Source organism: Leptodactylus fuscus, chromosome 7 (genome assembly GCF_031893055.1).
Source record: "Leptodactylus fuscus isolate aLepFus1 chromosome 7, aLepFus1.hap2, whole genome shotgun sequence".
NCBI lineage: Eukaryota > Metazoa > Chordata > Amphibia > Anura > Leptodactylidae > Leptodactylus > Leptodactylus fuscus.
Window position 1 is genome coordinate 131,481,406 of NC_134271.1, and position 16,033 is coordinate 131,497,438.

The 16,033-nt window shown below is 42.9% G+C and overlaps 2 protein-coding genes across 3 annotated transcripts in view; both read left to right on the plus strand.

Moving 5' to 3' along the window:
- Positions 1-508: 508 nt before the first annotated feature.
- On the plus strand, positions 509-12,950 carry LOC142214236 (receptor-interacting serine/threonine-protein kinase 3-like). Its single transcript, XM_075283104.1, has 10 exons — positions 509-642; positions 2,629-2,956; positions 4,519-4,658; positions 5,387-5,436; positions 5,543-5,701; positions 8,231-8,337; positions 9,001-9,061; positions 10,323-10,417; positions 10,730-10,787; positions 11,884-12,950. Exons 1-10 carry the CDS (start codon positions 509-511, stop codon positions 11,931-11,933), a joined length of 1,182 nt encoding a protein of 393 aa, XP_075139205.1. The 3' UTR covers positions 11,934-12,950.
- Positions 12,951-15,845: 2,895 nt separating this feature from the next.
- The window catches only part of LOC142214235 (receptor-interacting serine/threonine-protein kinase 3-like), a 12,749-nt gene continuing 12,561 nt past the window's right edge, over positions 15,846-16,033 (plus strand). The window contains exon 1 of one of the 2 annotated variants that reach the window (XM_075283103.1): positions 15,846-16,033. This exon is cut by the window's right edge and continues 5 nt beyond it. In XM_075283103.1, the coding sequence (XP_075139204.1) occupies positions 15,905-16,033 (129 nt within the window). In that variant the 5' untranslated portion in view covers positions 15,846-15,904. The other variant, XM_075283101.1, reaches the window with a different exon arrangement.

Here is a 16,033-nt window from a genome sequence, read left to right on the forward strand (position 1 = left end):
AGTCCGAGAAAGATAGCTAGAAATAGATGGGGAGCGTGTCAGCGATCGGCTCGGTGTGCGGTGAGGAGCAGAAGATTTGTTAGGACGTCTCTTGGACATGGCACGGGAATGCCAGACTAAAAGATATAGTAAGGGTACACTCGCGGAACTTCCTGGACTCACATAAAGCAATTACACATAGCCATCTGTAAACTCTGTGAGAGGTGCGGGATCAGTGAGGAGTGAGGGCATACAGTACGGTTTTAGTGTCCTGTAAATATAGTCACGTCACCGCCATCCCATAACCTGCTTATTACAACAAAAAAACGACGTTGCTTGGGCTCAAAGTTCACCCCACCTGGTCACAATAAATCTGTCCAGTAAGTAGTACAGGAGGAATGACCAGGAGGGAGGGACCGGATATTTGCTAAGTGAAAGGAAAAACTTCCAGAACTGAGAAGGAACTTCCCGGGCAGTCTCGCCCTCCCTCTAGGTCACATCCAGTCCTGTCTGTCACTAGATACGCAACATGCAGCTTCTACCACCTGGAGATGTGGAGGGGCTGCAGAGGGTGGGCTCTGGGGGGTTCGGAGTTGTATACAGAGGATGGAGCAAGAAGCTGAACATGGAGATTGCACTGAAGATGATTCAGGGGTCACATGGGTAGGTAACATTAATATTCTTACTATTGTAGTTACATTATATAATATATAACACTGCATGTGTGTCAGTGTTCACTGTAATTCTTGCATTCTGTTCATGAACCAGAAAGAACAGACGTAAGGTGCTATAACACGGATGGAACAGTGTGAAATTATGTTGCAGTACATTCAATTATGGGACATTAAAAAAGCTCTTGTACAATTGGTGTATTGTCTGGTCACTTTCTGTGCAGTAATCGGTCATTCAGCCGTATATCACAAGGAGCGGTGTCACACTCAGCTCTGCTACATCTGTACATACTTTACATAACTGGGTTAAACAGAGGTGTTGGTGCGGCTGGACAGCATTGTATGCAATGCTATGGAGTAGCAGCTGGAATAGAGGGGAGGGGGAGCAGGACTCCTCTTGTGTCTGCACAACAATATGAGCCGCTTTCACTTTCGAGCCCATAGGAAGTGACACAAAGTACAAAGCAAACACAAAATGGAATGTAGGAAATGAAGCCGCAGGCCAGAAATGATTGATAGATCATAACACTGAGATATACCGTCATCGACAAAAAAATACCGCTCCAATGAGTTGTTGGAATGTAGCTTTCACGTTTGTGTGAATGTAACGATAACATATGTAAGTGATTACAATATTACAGCTAAAAGAGAAGGTTATTGGGACAAATGATCCAATCAAGAAGAGGCTTTAGGACCTTGTTGGCCACCATTAGCCTGGATACTCGATGAGATACAGTTGGGCTTGGATACAGGTTCTGTATTGTGTCCTGTGGCATATTTGCCCAGAAATGTTGCAGCTGGGCTTGTAGTGTTGTAATCTGGTGGAGACATTCCTGGGAGACCCTTGTGGGTATGGGCGAGCATTATCCTGCTGAAAAATGCCAATCGTCTGCCGTGCCATGACAGGCAACACATGGCTGCAGGATGCCCTATATATAGTACTGAGTAGAGATGAGCGAGTAGTACTCGATCGAGTAGGTATTCGATCAAATACAATAGTATTCGAAATACTCGTACTCGATCGAGTACCACTCGCTATTGGAATGTAAAAGTTCGATGCAGAACCAGCATTGATTGGCTGAATGCTATACAGTCGGCCAATCAACGCTGATTCTTCTCCTACCTTTAGAAGTTTTCTCCGTGCAGCTTCCCCGCGGCGTCTTCCGGCTCTTCATTCACTCTGCCAGGCATCGGGCCTGGGCAGAGCCGACTGCGCATGTCCGCTTGTAGTGCGGGCATGCGAAGTCGGCTCTGCCCAGGCCCGATACCTGGCAGAGTGAATGAAGAGCCGGAAGACGCCGTGGGGACGCTGCACGGAGAAAACTTCTCGGAGGATCCAGCCCGACCCTCACTCGTGGACTTGGTAAGTATAATTTGATCGAACGTTGCCTACCCCTGAAACGAGCATTTCCCCCCCATAGACTATAATAGGGTTCGATATTCAATTTGAGTAGTCGAATATTGAGGGGCTACTCGAAACGAATATCGAACCTCGAACATTTTACTGTTCGCTCATCTCTAGTACTGAACTGTTAGTGTCCCTCTTATCACTACTAGGGGTGGACAACTGTCATGTGTGATGGCTCCCCAGATCATCACACCAGCAGGGGGCAATATGTCTCTCCACAATAAATGCAGAATTGCAGTGCTTACCACGAGGTCTGTATACTTCATCCCAACTGTCCTCAGATCACATTCAAAACCTGGATTCTGAAGCATCTTTTCCCAGAACTCTGTTTGGTTCCTCTGTTCTTCTTCTTGGAAATTTCTAAAGAAATAGAGCTATAAGAAAATTAGCTGTATTCCAGGGAAAATACAGTATAGTATAGTAAGAGTATTTCCATGAAAATTATTTATCTGATTGCCGAGACCCTCACCGATAACCCCTGTAAGGAGATGGGGTTGTATGAAGACACCAGTCCATCAAGTCCAACCTCAAACCTCATGTATTATATTAATGTATTGTATATGATTTCAGCTCCAACCTAAAAAAAATAATGAAGGATCTTAAAAGGGAACGAGATGTAATGCAGAAGGCCAGCAACCCTTACGTGCTCCGTCTCCTCGGTGTGTATGAAAAACCTGATGAAAATCTTATTGAATATGGACTGGTTATGGAGTACATGCCCTACGGCTCCTTAAGGTCTCTCTTTGACGATATCTCTGATGTCCCCTGGGCCTTGAGATTCCAGATTCTCCACCAGGTATCCATAGGAATGAACTATCTCCACAATCTTGACCCACCAATCATCCATCGAGACCTGAAACCCTGCAATGTACTGCTAAGCAAGCACTTAGATGTACAGGTAAGTACCACGACTGCCCGATGTCAACTACAAAACATCAGTGGCGTAGGCGTATCTACTAAACCATTGTGACGGTTGGAGCTGTTTTTTAGGAAGTGTCCCAAACAATAGGTACTTATCAAGTCCCTAGATCAATGACATGATCACACAACGGAGTGTCAATGGCTATCGTTGTAGGAACAAGACTGTATATTCTTGGTTGTGTTTTTCACAGGTCTGATAGTATCCGTTTTTTTGATAGGCCCATATGCCTGGGAAACGGACCTGTGTTACTTACTAGAGATGAGCGAACAGTAAAATGTTCGAGGTTCGATATTCGTTTCGAGTAGCCCCTCAATATTCGATTACTCAAATCGAATATCGAACCCTATTATAGTCTATGGGGGTGAAATGCTCGTTTCAGGGGTAGGCAACGTTCGATCAAATTATACTTACCAAGTCCACGAGTGAGGGTCGGGCTGGATCCTCCGAGAAGTCTTCTCCGTGCAGCATGCCCGCGGCATCTTCCGGCTCTGAATTCACTCTGCCAGGCATCGGGCCTGGGCAGTGCCGACTGCGCATGCCCGCACTACAAGCAGACATGCGCAGTCGGCTCTACCCAGGCCCGATGCCTGGCAGAGTGAATTCAGAGACGTGAGACGCCGTGGGGAAGCTGCGCGGAGAAGACTTCTAAAGGTAGGAGAAGAACCAGCGTTAATTGGTCGACTGTATAGCATTCGGCCAATCAATGCTGGTTCTGCATCGGACTTTCCCATTCGAATAGCGAGTGGTTCTTCGATCGAGTACGAGTATTTCGAATACCGTAGTATTCGATCGAATACCTACTCGATCGAATACTACTTGCTCATCTCTATTACTTACCCATGAAATAGAACATGTCCTATTTTTAAGGTCATAAAACAGCTGAGAAATTTGGTTGTGTGAAAAAGCCACATCTGGAGATGATCTTATAGTGTAGGATGTCCTCTTGCAGTTGCAACACTTGGTCCTGATATGTATGTCCCAAAGCCTCTGACCTGTTCATTGTAGCCCCACAAAGGCCTAGCATGGTTATTCAGTGTGGGGAACTGGTTGAAATGGATCATCTATGGGTATAGTGGCACCCTCCCAACTTTCATCCATTTGTACAAACAGTATTTTCGATTTGAAGATACTTTTGGGTCACCTGGAATCTTGACCAAGAAATACTGCAATGAAAGATTTATTTTTTATTTTTTATTCAAATTTTTATTGGATTTTCAGTTTTATGTGAACATACAGGCAAACATAAGCAAAAGGTACAGTAACGAAACAAAATAAGGTGTACAAAGTGCTATTCAAAAGTCTCAGACTAGCCATTATACGAATGGATACATAGTAGATCAGCGACTCGTTTCAATATACATAAGTAGTAAAGTAAAGAGAAAGAGTAGGTAAAAGAGGGGAAGAAAAGGAAAAAGAGAGCGGAGAAGGAGGTAGGAGAAGGCCAGAGACCGACACATGAGCAAACTGCAATGAAAGATTTTAGTAATTGATATTTTGTATGTAAGATGAAGCTAATATGTTTTGTCTTCTTCCTTAAGATCACAGATTTTGGGTTGTCAAAGATTGTTAAGTCGACTACTTCTGTGACTCCATCGTTTGCTGGAACCTTGTCATACATGGCACCTGAAGCTCTGAAGGACATCAACTATTATCCAACTAAGTCATGTGATGTTTACAGGTGAGTGAAAACTGATACTCTGGACAAAAACTAGTTGTTCTATCTATTAAGGGGTTGGCCCATTTATCACCTATTGACTGGACAAGTGATAAATGTATAATCATTGGAGGGTCCAACCAGTGGAATCCCATGTTTTTGAAAATGGGCCATGAGTAGCCATATATGTCTGTCAGTCCCATGAGTGGACAAGCCCAACCAAAGCTCTATTCTGATTGAAGACTCACAATGCCAATTTTAATGATCACTAGGGTTTAGAGATGAGCGAACACTGTTCGGATCAGCCGATCCGAACAGCACGCACTCATAGAAATGAATGGAAGCACCTGTGACGCTGACTTTGCCGGCAGCTGGCCGGCGTCACAGGTGTTTCCATTCATTTCTATGGGTGCATGCTGTTCGGATCGGCTAATCCGAACAGTGTTCGCTCATCTCTAAACCTCAGTGATCATTAAAATTGGCGTTGTGAGTCCTCAATCAGAATAGAGCTTTGGTTGGGCTTGTCCACTCTATGGGACTGACAGACATAGATGGCTACTCATGGCCCATTTTCAAAAACATGGGACTCCACTGGTTGGTGTTCGCTCATCTCTATTGGGGTCCCTACGATCGTTCATTTATCACCTGGCCAATGCAACGAGAGTCTCTCCCTCTTTCTCAGGTTTTATAACTTTAGTAACATTAAAATTGTTCTGCCACTGATATATCTTCGTTGTGTTTCTGAATTTCAGTTACGGCATCTTAACATGGACAGTGTTCTCCGGTGAAGAGCCCTATCCTGGTAGGTTGTAGTCTCAGGCAACACGGCACATTTGTCAAAAATATCGAATCAATGTTGGTACAATATAAAGATAGAGGCCATATTTTTCTATCTTCTCCTCTTGTAGGTGTACATGCGGTTGTGGTCCAGCGCCTTGTGAGTAAAGGCCAAAGACCTAAAGACAGTGTTCTAGACCAGTACAGAGATGTGAAAATGGTGCCTGAAGCTAAAGATTTAATGATTAGATGTTGGAACCAGAATCCAGAGAACAGGCCTAGCTTCCATGGTGAGTACGAAGACTACTGCCACACAACTCCAAAAATTCACTTTGTAACATGATGGTTAGTTTGGGTGAAGTTCAGTCTTCTACATTGCTTGGTCAACCATAGTGAAGCACAATTATCAAGCTTGCTCCCACAAATTTGTTGTCGTAATCCTTAACATACACTTCCTGGCCAAAAAAAAAAGTTGCGAGTGTTAATATTTAGTTGGGCCACCATGAGCACGAATAACAGCACGCATCCGTCTCGGCATGGAGTCTATAATGTTCTGTAGCGTAGACTCAGGGATTTTGATCGAATTCTCGAGTATCAGGGAGCCCAGTGTATGCAGATTCGTTGGGGGTGGTGAGTGACAGCGCAGGTTCCTTTCCAGCACATTCCAGTGTTTCATGTGCTTCTCGTCGCACCCGGACACGACCATCACTCTGGAACAATGTGAAACGTGATTCATCTGACCACATGACCTTTCTCCACTGCTCTAGGGTCCAATCCTTGTAGTCTCTTGCAAATGACAGGCGCCGACATCTGTTGGTCTCTGTCACCAATGGCTTTCGTGTGGAGACACAACTGTCGAGACCCATTTCTTTGAGTTCTCGTCGCATTGTTCACTCTGTGTTGCTCCATCGAGTTGAACATCTGTGTGAGCTCAAAGGTGGTTTTCCGGCGGTTATTCTTCACCAGTCACTTTAGGGACCTACGACCTTGAGTTTCGAGTTTAGTCTTACGCCCACACTTTCCACGGTTGGAGGGGGGTTCTTCACCATCTCGCCTGCTCGTATGATACGCTGAACAGTTCTCTGTCCGATACCAGGTACTTCAGATATCTCCTTGGTCGATTTGTTGGCCTGATGCAATCCAATGACTTGCCCCTTCTTGAAGGCACTAACATCTCTTCCTCTGGTAGCTCTTCCGTTGGTAGACATCGCTTCACACCTTTAATTATGATCTGCACTTGACAGGCTACAGCTCAATTATATATATTCAAGAATATATGCAAATTCCTGTCATGAACAGTTCATGACAGGAACGTGGCCAGGCAGTGTATACATGGGTAAAAAGACCAGTAGATTGAACTATTGGAAGGGCCTCCTGTTTTGTCCACCCCTACTTTGCTGACTAGAGACTGCCGTGAGTTACAGATGTGTCCTTGCTTACCTTTTTCTTGAGATATCCCAAAATGTATCCCTACTCAGACTTTTTCTCCAAATGACTTAGCTTTAATGACCGGATCAAGTTCAGCCATCGAAGCAAGTGGTTCTCTATAGCAGTGTTTCCCAAACTTTTTGAGTCGAGGGGCACTATTCAGGACAGAAATTCTGTAGGGAGCACTTAACATATTTTACCTAAAATCTACATAGGTGCCAAAGTTAACGAGTGATATTAACGATGGGGGAGGGGATTTCTAACAAATTGATATTAGATATTACATTTTCGCTCGTTGAACACTTCTGGTGCATTTGGCGTCACTAACTCTTCTACAAACTCTTCAGCCTGTCAAATTATTTCAGCATCAGTAATCTCTTCAATACTGCAACTGAAAAGTCGTATCGCCCAAATCTGGTTCTGGATAAGCACAACATCCATGTTTTAGCTTTTTAACATAATATTTGAACATTCCTGTTGGATGTTGAAGCCGCCGCTCCTACTGGAGGGTTTGTGTTAGTGGTATTAACTGCTTTTCTGAAGGATCCAGTCTTCAACCAGCGATCCATTGCTGAACAACCAAATTAGGAATGTTTTTCGAACAACACGTGGCAAATAACTGTAAATACTGCGCAAACTAAACTGACACAGCAAGGATCGAGTGACCGCACTATACGAGCGTGAAAGATGACTAAAGCACTTTCGTCCGTAGATAGTTTGCTCGGCGAATATACAAGACGGCGTCTTAAGCTGGAAAGGGCGGTCTGAGACCAGTTTGGAAGTGCCATCCAACCATGAAGCGTTAATCTGACGGCTTCGTATATTCGCCGTAGTGCCGCGTCGGTAGAATATTAGGAGTGCATGTGAGCCAGTATTTTAATTTTGAAACCCTTCATATTTATCTATTTTTCTTTGTTAACTGTATATTATTGCCATATCGCGGAGCACCTGAAGATGGTTCACGGAGGAGCACAGTTTGGGAAACGCTGGTCTATAGCAATGGGAAATGGTAATGAATAATTGTATAGATTGGGTCATCAGCAGGTGATCACGCACCTTGCAGAATTGTCCAATGGGACCATAGTCAAGAACAGACAGTAGTCAATAACAACAAAATTGGGAAATATAGAACTCTGGACAAAAAGTCACCTCCAGACGAAACTTTACCTTTGGTGGACTTTCAAACTTGCTTTCAAAGGTTTTCACTCTAGGTATATTGCTCATCGACTTTAAGGACAAATCTCCTAGAAGACCATCTTTCCCTATTTTTTCTTCTTGTTTCAAAGAAGCTTTACTGAATATTGGATAAGAGACCTCCATATATGTTTTTATTGAAACCATAGCATGCATCTTTCATAATGTTCCTCTTCTGTGTTTGTTTCTCCCACAAGACTGTAGTGAGTCTACCGCAGTGATGTTTAAGGCATACGCAAATGAAGTTGTAAACGCTGTTAGAAGTACCCAAGATCGTCTCAATAACACGTCCTCCCAGGATCAGGTACCATCTATAAGTGTTTCACATATAGCTGTCTAGTTCCCGAATATTGGTGGTTACGTTTCATAGATAGATAGAGATGTAATCTATGTTAGTAGAGGAAGTTCTGGAACCAGGACCGCATGATTTACATCACTTGGTGTTGGTTGCCCAACAAGGGTGACGCTGGCTCTCCTGTGATTGGCCTATGTGAATTTAGTGTCAGATCAGATGTTTTGAGCCAGCACCTATGGGGTGGGGGGGTTGAAGGAGAAGGAACAAGTTGGCAAGGCGCACTGATGGAGCAGCAGGGTGTCTCGCCAATTTATTTGGAGATGACTATATCTGTATGGGCAGATAAGGTTATAGATGTACTATACGAAGGGGACAGGTTATAGATGGCCAAATTCTCTGGGCAATTGGTAGCCATGGAGAGATTGATAGATGGGTCAGGTGGAAGAGAAATATGTGGAGAGGTGGATAAACGTTGAGAGTGGATATATTCACATATCTACATTGGCTACAGTGCATGCACATATATGTTATGGATAAGTCTTCCTGTTAGTCCATGTGTGTGCTATATACAGATACTACTATTGTAGTATCAACAACAATGTACAGAAACAAACATTGATAACTACAATGTACTTACACAGAAGCCAAAAACGATGTCCTCTTGTTTTACAGCTATCAGAAGCATCCGGAACATTAGAAAATTCTAGCCTTGCTATGGACAATTTGATCAGAGGTCAGTCTAACTATTTGGAACAATTTACTTTTTTGTAACATGTATCGGGAAGCTAGAAAGACAATTCAGAATGGGGTGGAATTGGAAAAAATGTTCAGTTGTGCCATTTTTTATGGGTTTTGCTTTTATGATGTTCACTGTTCAGTAAAAACCCTATAAGACACTATATTTTATTTATAGTTTTGTTATGGCTTAATGTCTGTAACCCCCCCTCCCCGTAAAAACTAAAAAATATTTACATTGCCACATCCTGATAAATGTAACTTTAAGGCTTAGTTCAGACGGGGTTTTTCGGTCAGGATTTTGAGGGAGAATTCTCCTCAAAATCCTGACCAAAAAGACGGCTCCCATTGAAATCAATGGGATCTGGTCAGTTCTTTTTTCCGGGAGCCGTTTGTTCCAGCTCCCGGAAAAAAGAATGAACATGCTCATTCTTTGCAACGCGAATCCGCCTGAAGACACTCCCTCCTCCCGACAGGGCCCATTCTTTTGGGCCTAATCCGGAGCGGAATGTGCGACTGGATGCCGGTGCACTGCACCGGCATCGAGTCGCAGCTACGTGGCAGCTACATGTTTTTTGGTCCAGAAACTGAGTCAACCTTCTTCTCAGCTTCTGGACCAAAAAACCCTGTGTGATCCCTGCCTAATATTTCTATTCTGTGTATGTAGTCATGTGTATTTTTTTGCAGGGCAAGTTGTAGTTTTTATTGATATTTTATTCCTTTTTTGGGGGAAAGTGGTGGAAAATTTTGATTTGACCTTTTTCGATTTTTTTTTTTTCCCACTCAGGTTTGAACTGGCTAAGATAAATATTTTAATAATACTTCCATTTTCAGATATTTTCATAACTAACAAGGTTATTTTGGGGGGAAAGGGGGTGATTTGAATTTTTCTATCTTTTTTGTGTTTTTTCTATTTTTCTAAAAAAAAATTGTGAAAGTTTTTAAACTATTTTTTTTTTTTATTCAGCCTTGCTGCCTATGGTAAGATAGATATATAATATCATACATCTAGTCTTAGGCTAAATCCTGATGGTAAAGTCCTGAAATGTCCCATAATGTGACATTCCAGCCCAGTTTCGGCACTACGTACCATTCAGAGAAGAGACTCATAGGACAAATGTCCTCTCCATATATTTAAATAACACCCAAAACATCCATGGAGAACGTCATACTAAAACCTCATACCCAACACTATAATAAAATATACCGTATCTAGTGTCCATACCAAGAACTCTTCTAATACAAGTGTCTTACTGCAGATTTAGGAAATGCTCTACCAGTTGATAAAGGCCAAGAAGAGTCACGATCAACCGATGTAGAAACAAGAGATAGAAAAGACAAGAATGACGATATGGTGAGTTCTCCGCAAGTTTTCTAGCATGAAATGTCTGTGACAGGATAGCTTATAGGCCCATTACTTTTCCTATTGGACATGTATAGTGGACAACCCACTCTACATCCCATCCTATCTCTATAGGTCATGCCATATGTTCCATTTACTTCATGTTGGCAAACCAAAAGAATAATTCGCCATCCATCTATATAAAGAAGACCATCACAATGCAGATAAAGACTAATATATGATATTTATTGTTGCCTATTCTATATGTATTCCATATACGTATTCTCCCTTTCACTTAGATGTTGTTGTTGTTTTATATTTCAGGCCCGTGCTGCACCTTCAGAGGTCATTCGTGATGACAACAATGAAATGACACCGGCAGGTTGTTAACTATCTATTGTTGTGTTACGCTAGTATAGTAGCCTAAAAAAGGGAATAAAATACAACAAGCGTTCTCCAATTGTTGACTTAAGACTATCCGTGATCTAGTCCCGATATTTAGGGCTCTCATATGTCATGTCTATTATTTTGCTGCTTCCTCTAGAAGACCACACTTTAGGGTGGTCATCTTAAAGGGAATCTCTCAGGTCCAAACTTTGTGGCCAGGCCACAAGTCGAAGAAGCAATGCAGAGATATTTTATGAACCTGCAAGTGCACAAAGGCCTGATTTGCTTATAGACAGTCTCAAGTGTTTTTTTCCTCTGGAATCGCTGCCCAATGGTGCCCTTCTAGCCATGGTTGACACTTTAAGGCTGAGTTCACAAGGGGTATTTTGGTCACGATTTTGAGGCCGAATCCGCCTCAAAATCCGGACGAAAAAGATGGCTCCCATTGAAATCACTATGAGTCGATCAGTTTTTTTTCTAAGAGCTGGCTCCCTGAAAAAAGAAGCGACATGCTCATTCTTCAGGCGGATTCGCCTCGCGGACACTCCCGACTAGGGCCATTCATTTGAGCCTAACCTGGAGTGGAGTGAACTGCATCAGCATCCAGTCGCAACTACCCGTATTTTGGACCAGAACCTGAGGCGGCCTCTGCGTCAAATTCCGTCCCAAAATACCCCGTGTGAACTCAGCCTAGGGCCTCCGTGTCACTGCTATCTGCAGCCTGGCAAATTAGGCCACGCCTCCAGTGCACTTCCAGGTTAATTTGCATATTCATATACAGATGATTATCTCTGTATTGATTTGTTGTTTGGGGCTTTTCTGCTCCTATTAAAGCCCATTACACAACACTATTATTAGTTTTGGACCAGACAAACTCCCTTTAAAGAAGTTTCACTCATTTAGAGCACATCATATTATGGAGCAGATATTGGAGTAGTCTATGGAGTAAATGTAAATAAACCAGAATAAATGTGATAACTACAATATAGTTTGATTTTCGGCCCAGTTGTAAGAGGTCTATCAGCTTGAGTCCGTAGTTGTCCAATATTAAACGCGGTTCTTATAGGTCTAATATCTGGTCTTTGTTTCAGAATTTACAAATAGTCTTATGTCGGAAATCATGACAATGATGGCAACTTAACTACAGATGAATGGGAGATACTAAACAGCAAAGTTTGGACCTGGGGAACAAAGCTGGGGAAGTTGTAAGAAGAATCCATCAGAAACAATTTTATCTTTCGTCAAGAAACTCTTTGGTATATGACTTGAGTAAAAGTAAAGCATAAATAATGGTCGGGCACAACTTTAAGCCATCACTTTAAAGGAACTTTACATATCTACAATACTGTATTTGTGAGGCCTTGTGTACTCGAGTAAACTGGAAGATGTGGCAAAATACGAGAAGACTACTGTACATTACTGAGGCTACTCCAGGCCAGGACTCCAAGTCAGAATGGAGTCTTTCTTCGGAACCTGCCAGGGCTCTACTTTCCACAAGCTTTTGCAACATCGACAAAAAATATATGTGAAACTGTTTTTGTCATTGTCATGTCTTACTGTAAGGAGCTGGTACTGTCCTTTTAAGATTTTCTACATTTCCTTCCATATTTCCTTCCTATCCTTTCCTCTGTGCAAGATATACACAGTCCAGTTACATTAATGTGACCACCTGTCAAAATCCAGAATAACCACCATTGGCAGATTGGACCGCTGCGAGACGTGCAGGAAGAGAGGGGATGTTGTGATGATGATCACTGGGATGTTGAGCCATGCCGACTCCAGTACCGTGGCCAGGTGCACTAAGTTACGCGGTTGAGCGTACATGGCGCGAACAACCCGATCGAGGTGGTCCCATAGATTCTTGATTGGGTTCAAGTCCGGGAAATTTGCTGGCCAAGAGACTACGGTAAACTTATCCTGGTGCTCTTCGAACCACGCACGTACACTGCGAGCTTTATGACACGTCGCATTGTCCTGCTGGTAGATGCCATCATCCTGAGGAAGAACAATTCACATGTAGGGGTGAACATGGTCCGCAAGGATAGATGCATACGTGTGTTGATCCATCGTGCCTTCCACAATGATGAGTGCACCCAGATGGCTGATGACACGCGCCTTCTGCCATTGGTTATTTAATGTTGACGTCAAAAGTAGGCGCTGGTCACATTAATATGACTGGACTGTGTATATGATGTTGCACTGTTTAGTACTGTATTGTATTCTACAATAACTAAATGTAATCCTAACCTATGTATTGTATTACTATAATGTTTATGGTGATCAGTAAATGGCTTTATAGCACCACAAATAAAAGAGGGTCTGTAAGCCAGAAGTAGGTCATTGTGTGGCGGGGACCACTTGGGTATAACTGAGACAACAGACTGGAGGACCCAGGGATCCCGGAAGCCCATAGTATGTGATGGGACCTCCTGTGAGAATGGGCAGACGTCTGAGCCTAGAAGTTTGCTGATGTCTATGAAACAGAGAAAGAGGTGCTGACGTGGACATGGAAATGTGACCCCACAACAAGTACTGTATAGGTAAGGGGCAAGTTAACCTCTATTGGGACCTCTCACGATAGTCCCCGACACTAGGTCTCAGTAGGCTCCAAGAGATCTAATAGAAGAATGAGTACACATAACAAGTATATGTGTTCCATGTTGCTATAGGGTCCATGATATATAACACCCTGAAAGAACAAGTCTTCGGTCTACATGAATGATGTATATTTGTTGAGCTTTGTGAGGTTATTATCATACCAAGACGGATTGAGGTAAACAATGAAGAGGTTCTAGTGCTCACAAATGTGTTGCTGCCCCATCAGACAGTAGATTGATGGATGTGCCAAGAATCGGTCCCCCACTGATCTCATATTCATCTAATAATAGACCATCAATATGCTTACACCAAAAAAAATTCACAATTTCCTCTTTCTATACACATTAGCAAACTCAATGTTTTGAAATACTTGGTTTTGAAGGTTTTATTGACCACACAGTACACATTGTATCACTCTTTACATACTGATTCCTTGTACTTCCCTGGTGGATAAAGGATAGGGGGAAAGTTCTTGTGTAATACTGAGCAGTTCTGTCCTGGGGAGCTCCCTGGACCCAGTACAGGTGGTGGGTGACAGAAGGATACTGTCCGTGGTGAGCTCCATGCTGGAGAATAACTCCCATCCCATGTATAAGACCGTGATAGCACTGGGCAGTACTGTCAGTGACTGACTGCTTCACACCAAGTGTAAGAAAGAGAGATATCGGAAGTCTTTCCTCCCCTCTGTGGTTAGGCTGTACAACCAACACCGGGCTAAGTGTAGATCCCCCCCCCCCCATACAGAGAACATAAAGATCCTTAAGTTGTTATATCCCTCTTACCATCTTCTTAAGGATTACATTATCTTAAATTCCTATATTGGGCTGAACATCTCCCTGAAAACTGATCTCAGGCTAGGTTCACCTCTGTGCCTGATCTCCATTCCAGGATTCCGTTCTACATTCCGCTTTAAAAGTGTGGAAAGATATTATTTTTATTTCTCTCTGCATTTTTTGGGTGGAAACCCGGTGGACCCCAATATAGTCTATGAGGTCCGCAGATTAGGTTTCCATTTGTGGAGTCCCCAGTCGGACCCCACAAATGTAAACTCGATCGCGGGTGTGAACCTAAAGCCTGATATTAATAATGACTTCATAAATTGGTTGTAATTGCATCTTGTTATACTTTGTAAATATTTTGGGTTGTATTTTTTGTGTTATTGTCTTTATTTTATACTTCAATTGCTATATGGGACTATGCAAGTTAAATGCAAAATAGATTGAAATAGAGATACATACAGCAGAGGTATCCAGTTTTATCTGAGGTCTAGGTCACATCTGCATTTGGGATTCTGTTTTGGGACCCCTCGAATAGAAATCTATACACATAGAAAAGCGGTTACCTGAGCAAACAGTTAGACCCCATAGACTATAATGGGGTCTGTGTGGTTTGGAAATGGAAACCACATGGACCCCATTGTGGTCTATGAGGTCCGCTGGTTTTCCCAGGTATCAGCTTTTCTACGCGTAAAGGTTTCCGTTGGTGGGGTGGTCCCAAAATGGACTCCCCGAATAGAATAACAAACGCAGGCCTGAATCTATTTAGCTTGTAACTAAAGATGAACGAATAGTATTCGACCAAATACCTCGCTCCCATAGGAATTCATGTAAGCGGCTGAACATCAAGGGGTTAAGATCATCGAATATTCACTGCGCTTAACATCTTGGTGCTCAGCCGTTTACACGCATTCCTATGGGAGTAAGGTATTTGATCGAATACTATTCGCTCATCTCTACTTGTAACCTATAGTATAATAACATGGAAAAAAAATTATATAAATTTAGTAATTTGGACAGTCACCTCTATTACAAAAGTGCCATCACTTGTGGGTGAAACGCGCGTTGGGTGTTCCTGATTCTGCTTAGGTATGTGTGGGAGATATTAACAATATAAGTGCAGGTTATTGTGGTGACAACACTCTCTGTGTTATTATGGCTGGTTTACTACCAAGGTGATTCCCTCACCATGAGAAACTGTTTGATATTGGTATATGATTAGAGTCCCCTTTATATTGGTGGTAGTGTTCCTGTGTCACCCCCTCTACCTCATAGATTGTAAGCTCTTGCGAGCAGGGCCCTCAGTCCCATTGTGTGAAATGACGTTCTTTGCTATGTATCTGTCTGTATTTGAACCCTACAAATTGTAGAGCTCTGCGGAATATGTCGGCGCTATATAAATAGAATTTATTATTATATATGGTCACATGGCGCCATCCTCTGATCGCTTTTATTGACTCCTAAAATTCTCCTTTGAATATTTATCTTCAGTAAATACTACGAGTCTGGGGAAGGGGAGGGACTGAGGATTACATAAAGAGCAAGAAAATTCCCAGAGCAGGAAATTCCCATTTCCAGCCATTACACAGGACAGTCCTGGTGCAGAGACTCATTGCATCACAGGGGCTTGCGCATAAGAGTCATATTACAGGCGCTGTGCACACAAGACAGAACTTTCCTCCCTTGTGAGTGACTTCTCTAGCCTGTGCCTGGATCATTCAGTCACTAGATAGGCAACATGCAGCTTCTACCTCCTGGAGATGTGGAGGGGCTGCAGATGGTGGGCTCTGGGGGGTTCGGAGTTGTATACAGGGGATGGAGCAAACAGCTGAACATGGAGATTGCACTGAAGATGATTCAGGGGTCA

Coding starts and splice junctions, on each gene's coding strand:
- LOC142214236 (XM_075283104.1), top strand. CDS start 509: ATGCAGCTTCTACCACCTGGAGATGTGGAGGGGCTGCAGAGGGTGGGC. Junction 5,702..8,230: donor GAACAGGCCTAGCTTCCATG/GTGAGTACGAAG, acceptor TTCTCCCACAAG/ACTGTAGTGAGTCTACCGCA. Junction 8,338..9,000: donor ACACGTCCTCCCAGGATCAG/GTACCATCTATA, acceptor CTTGTTTTACAG/CTATCAGAAGCATCCGGAAC.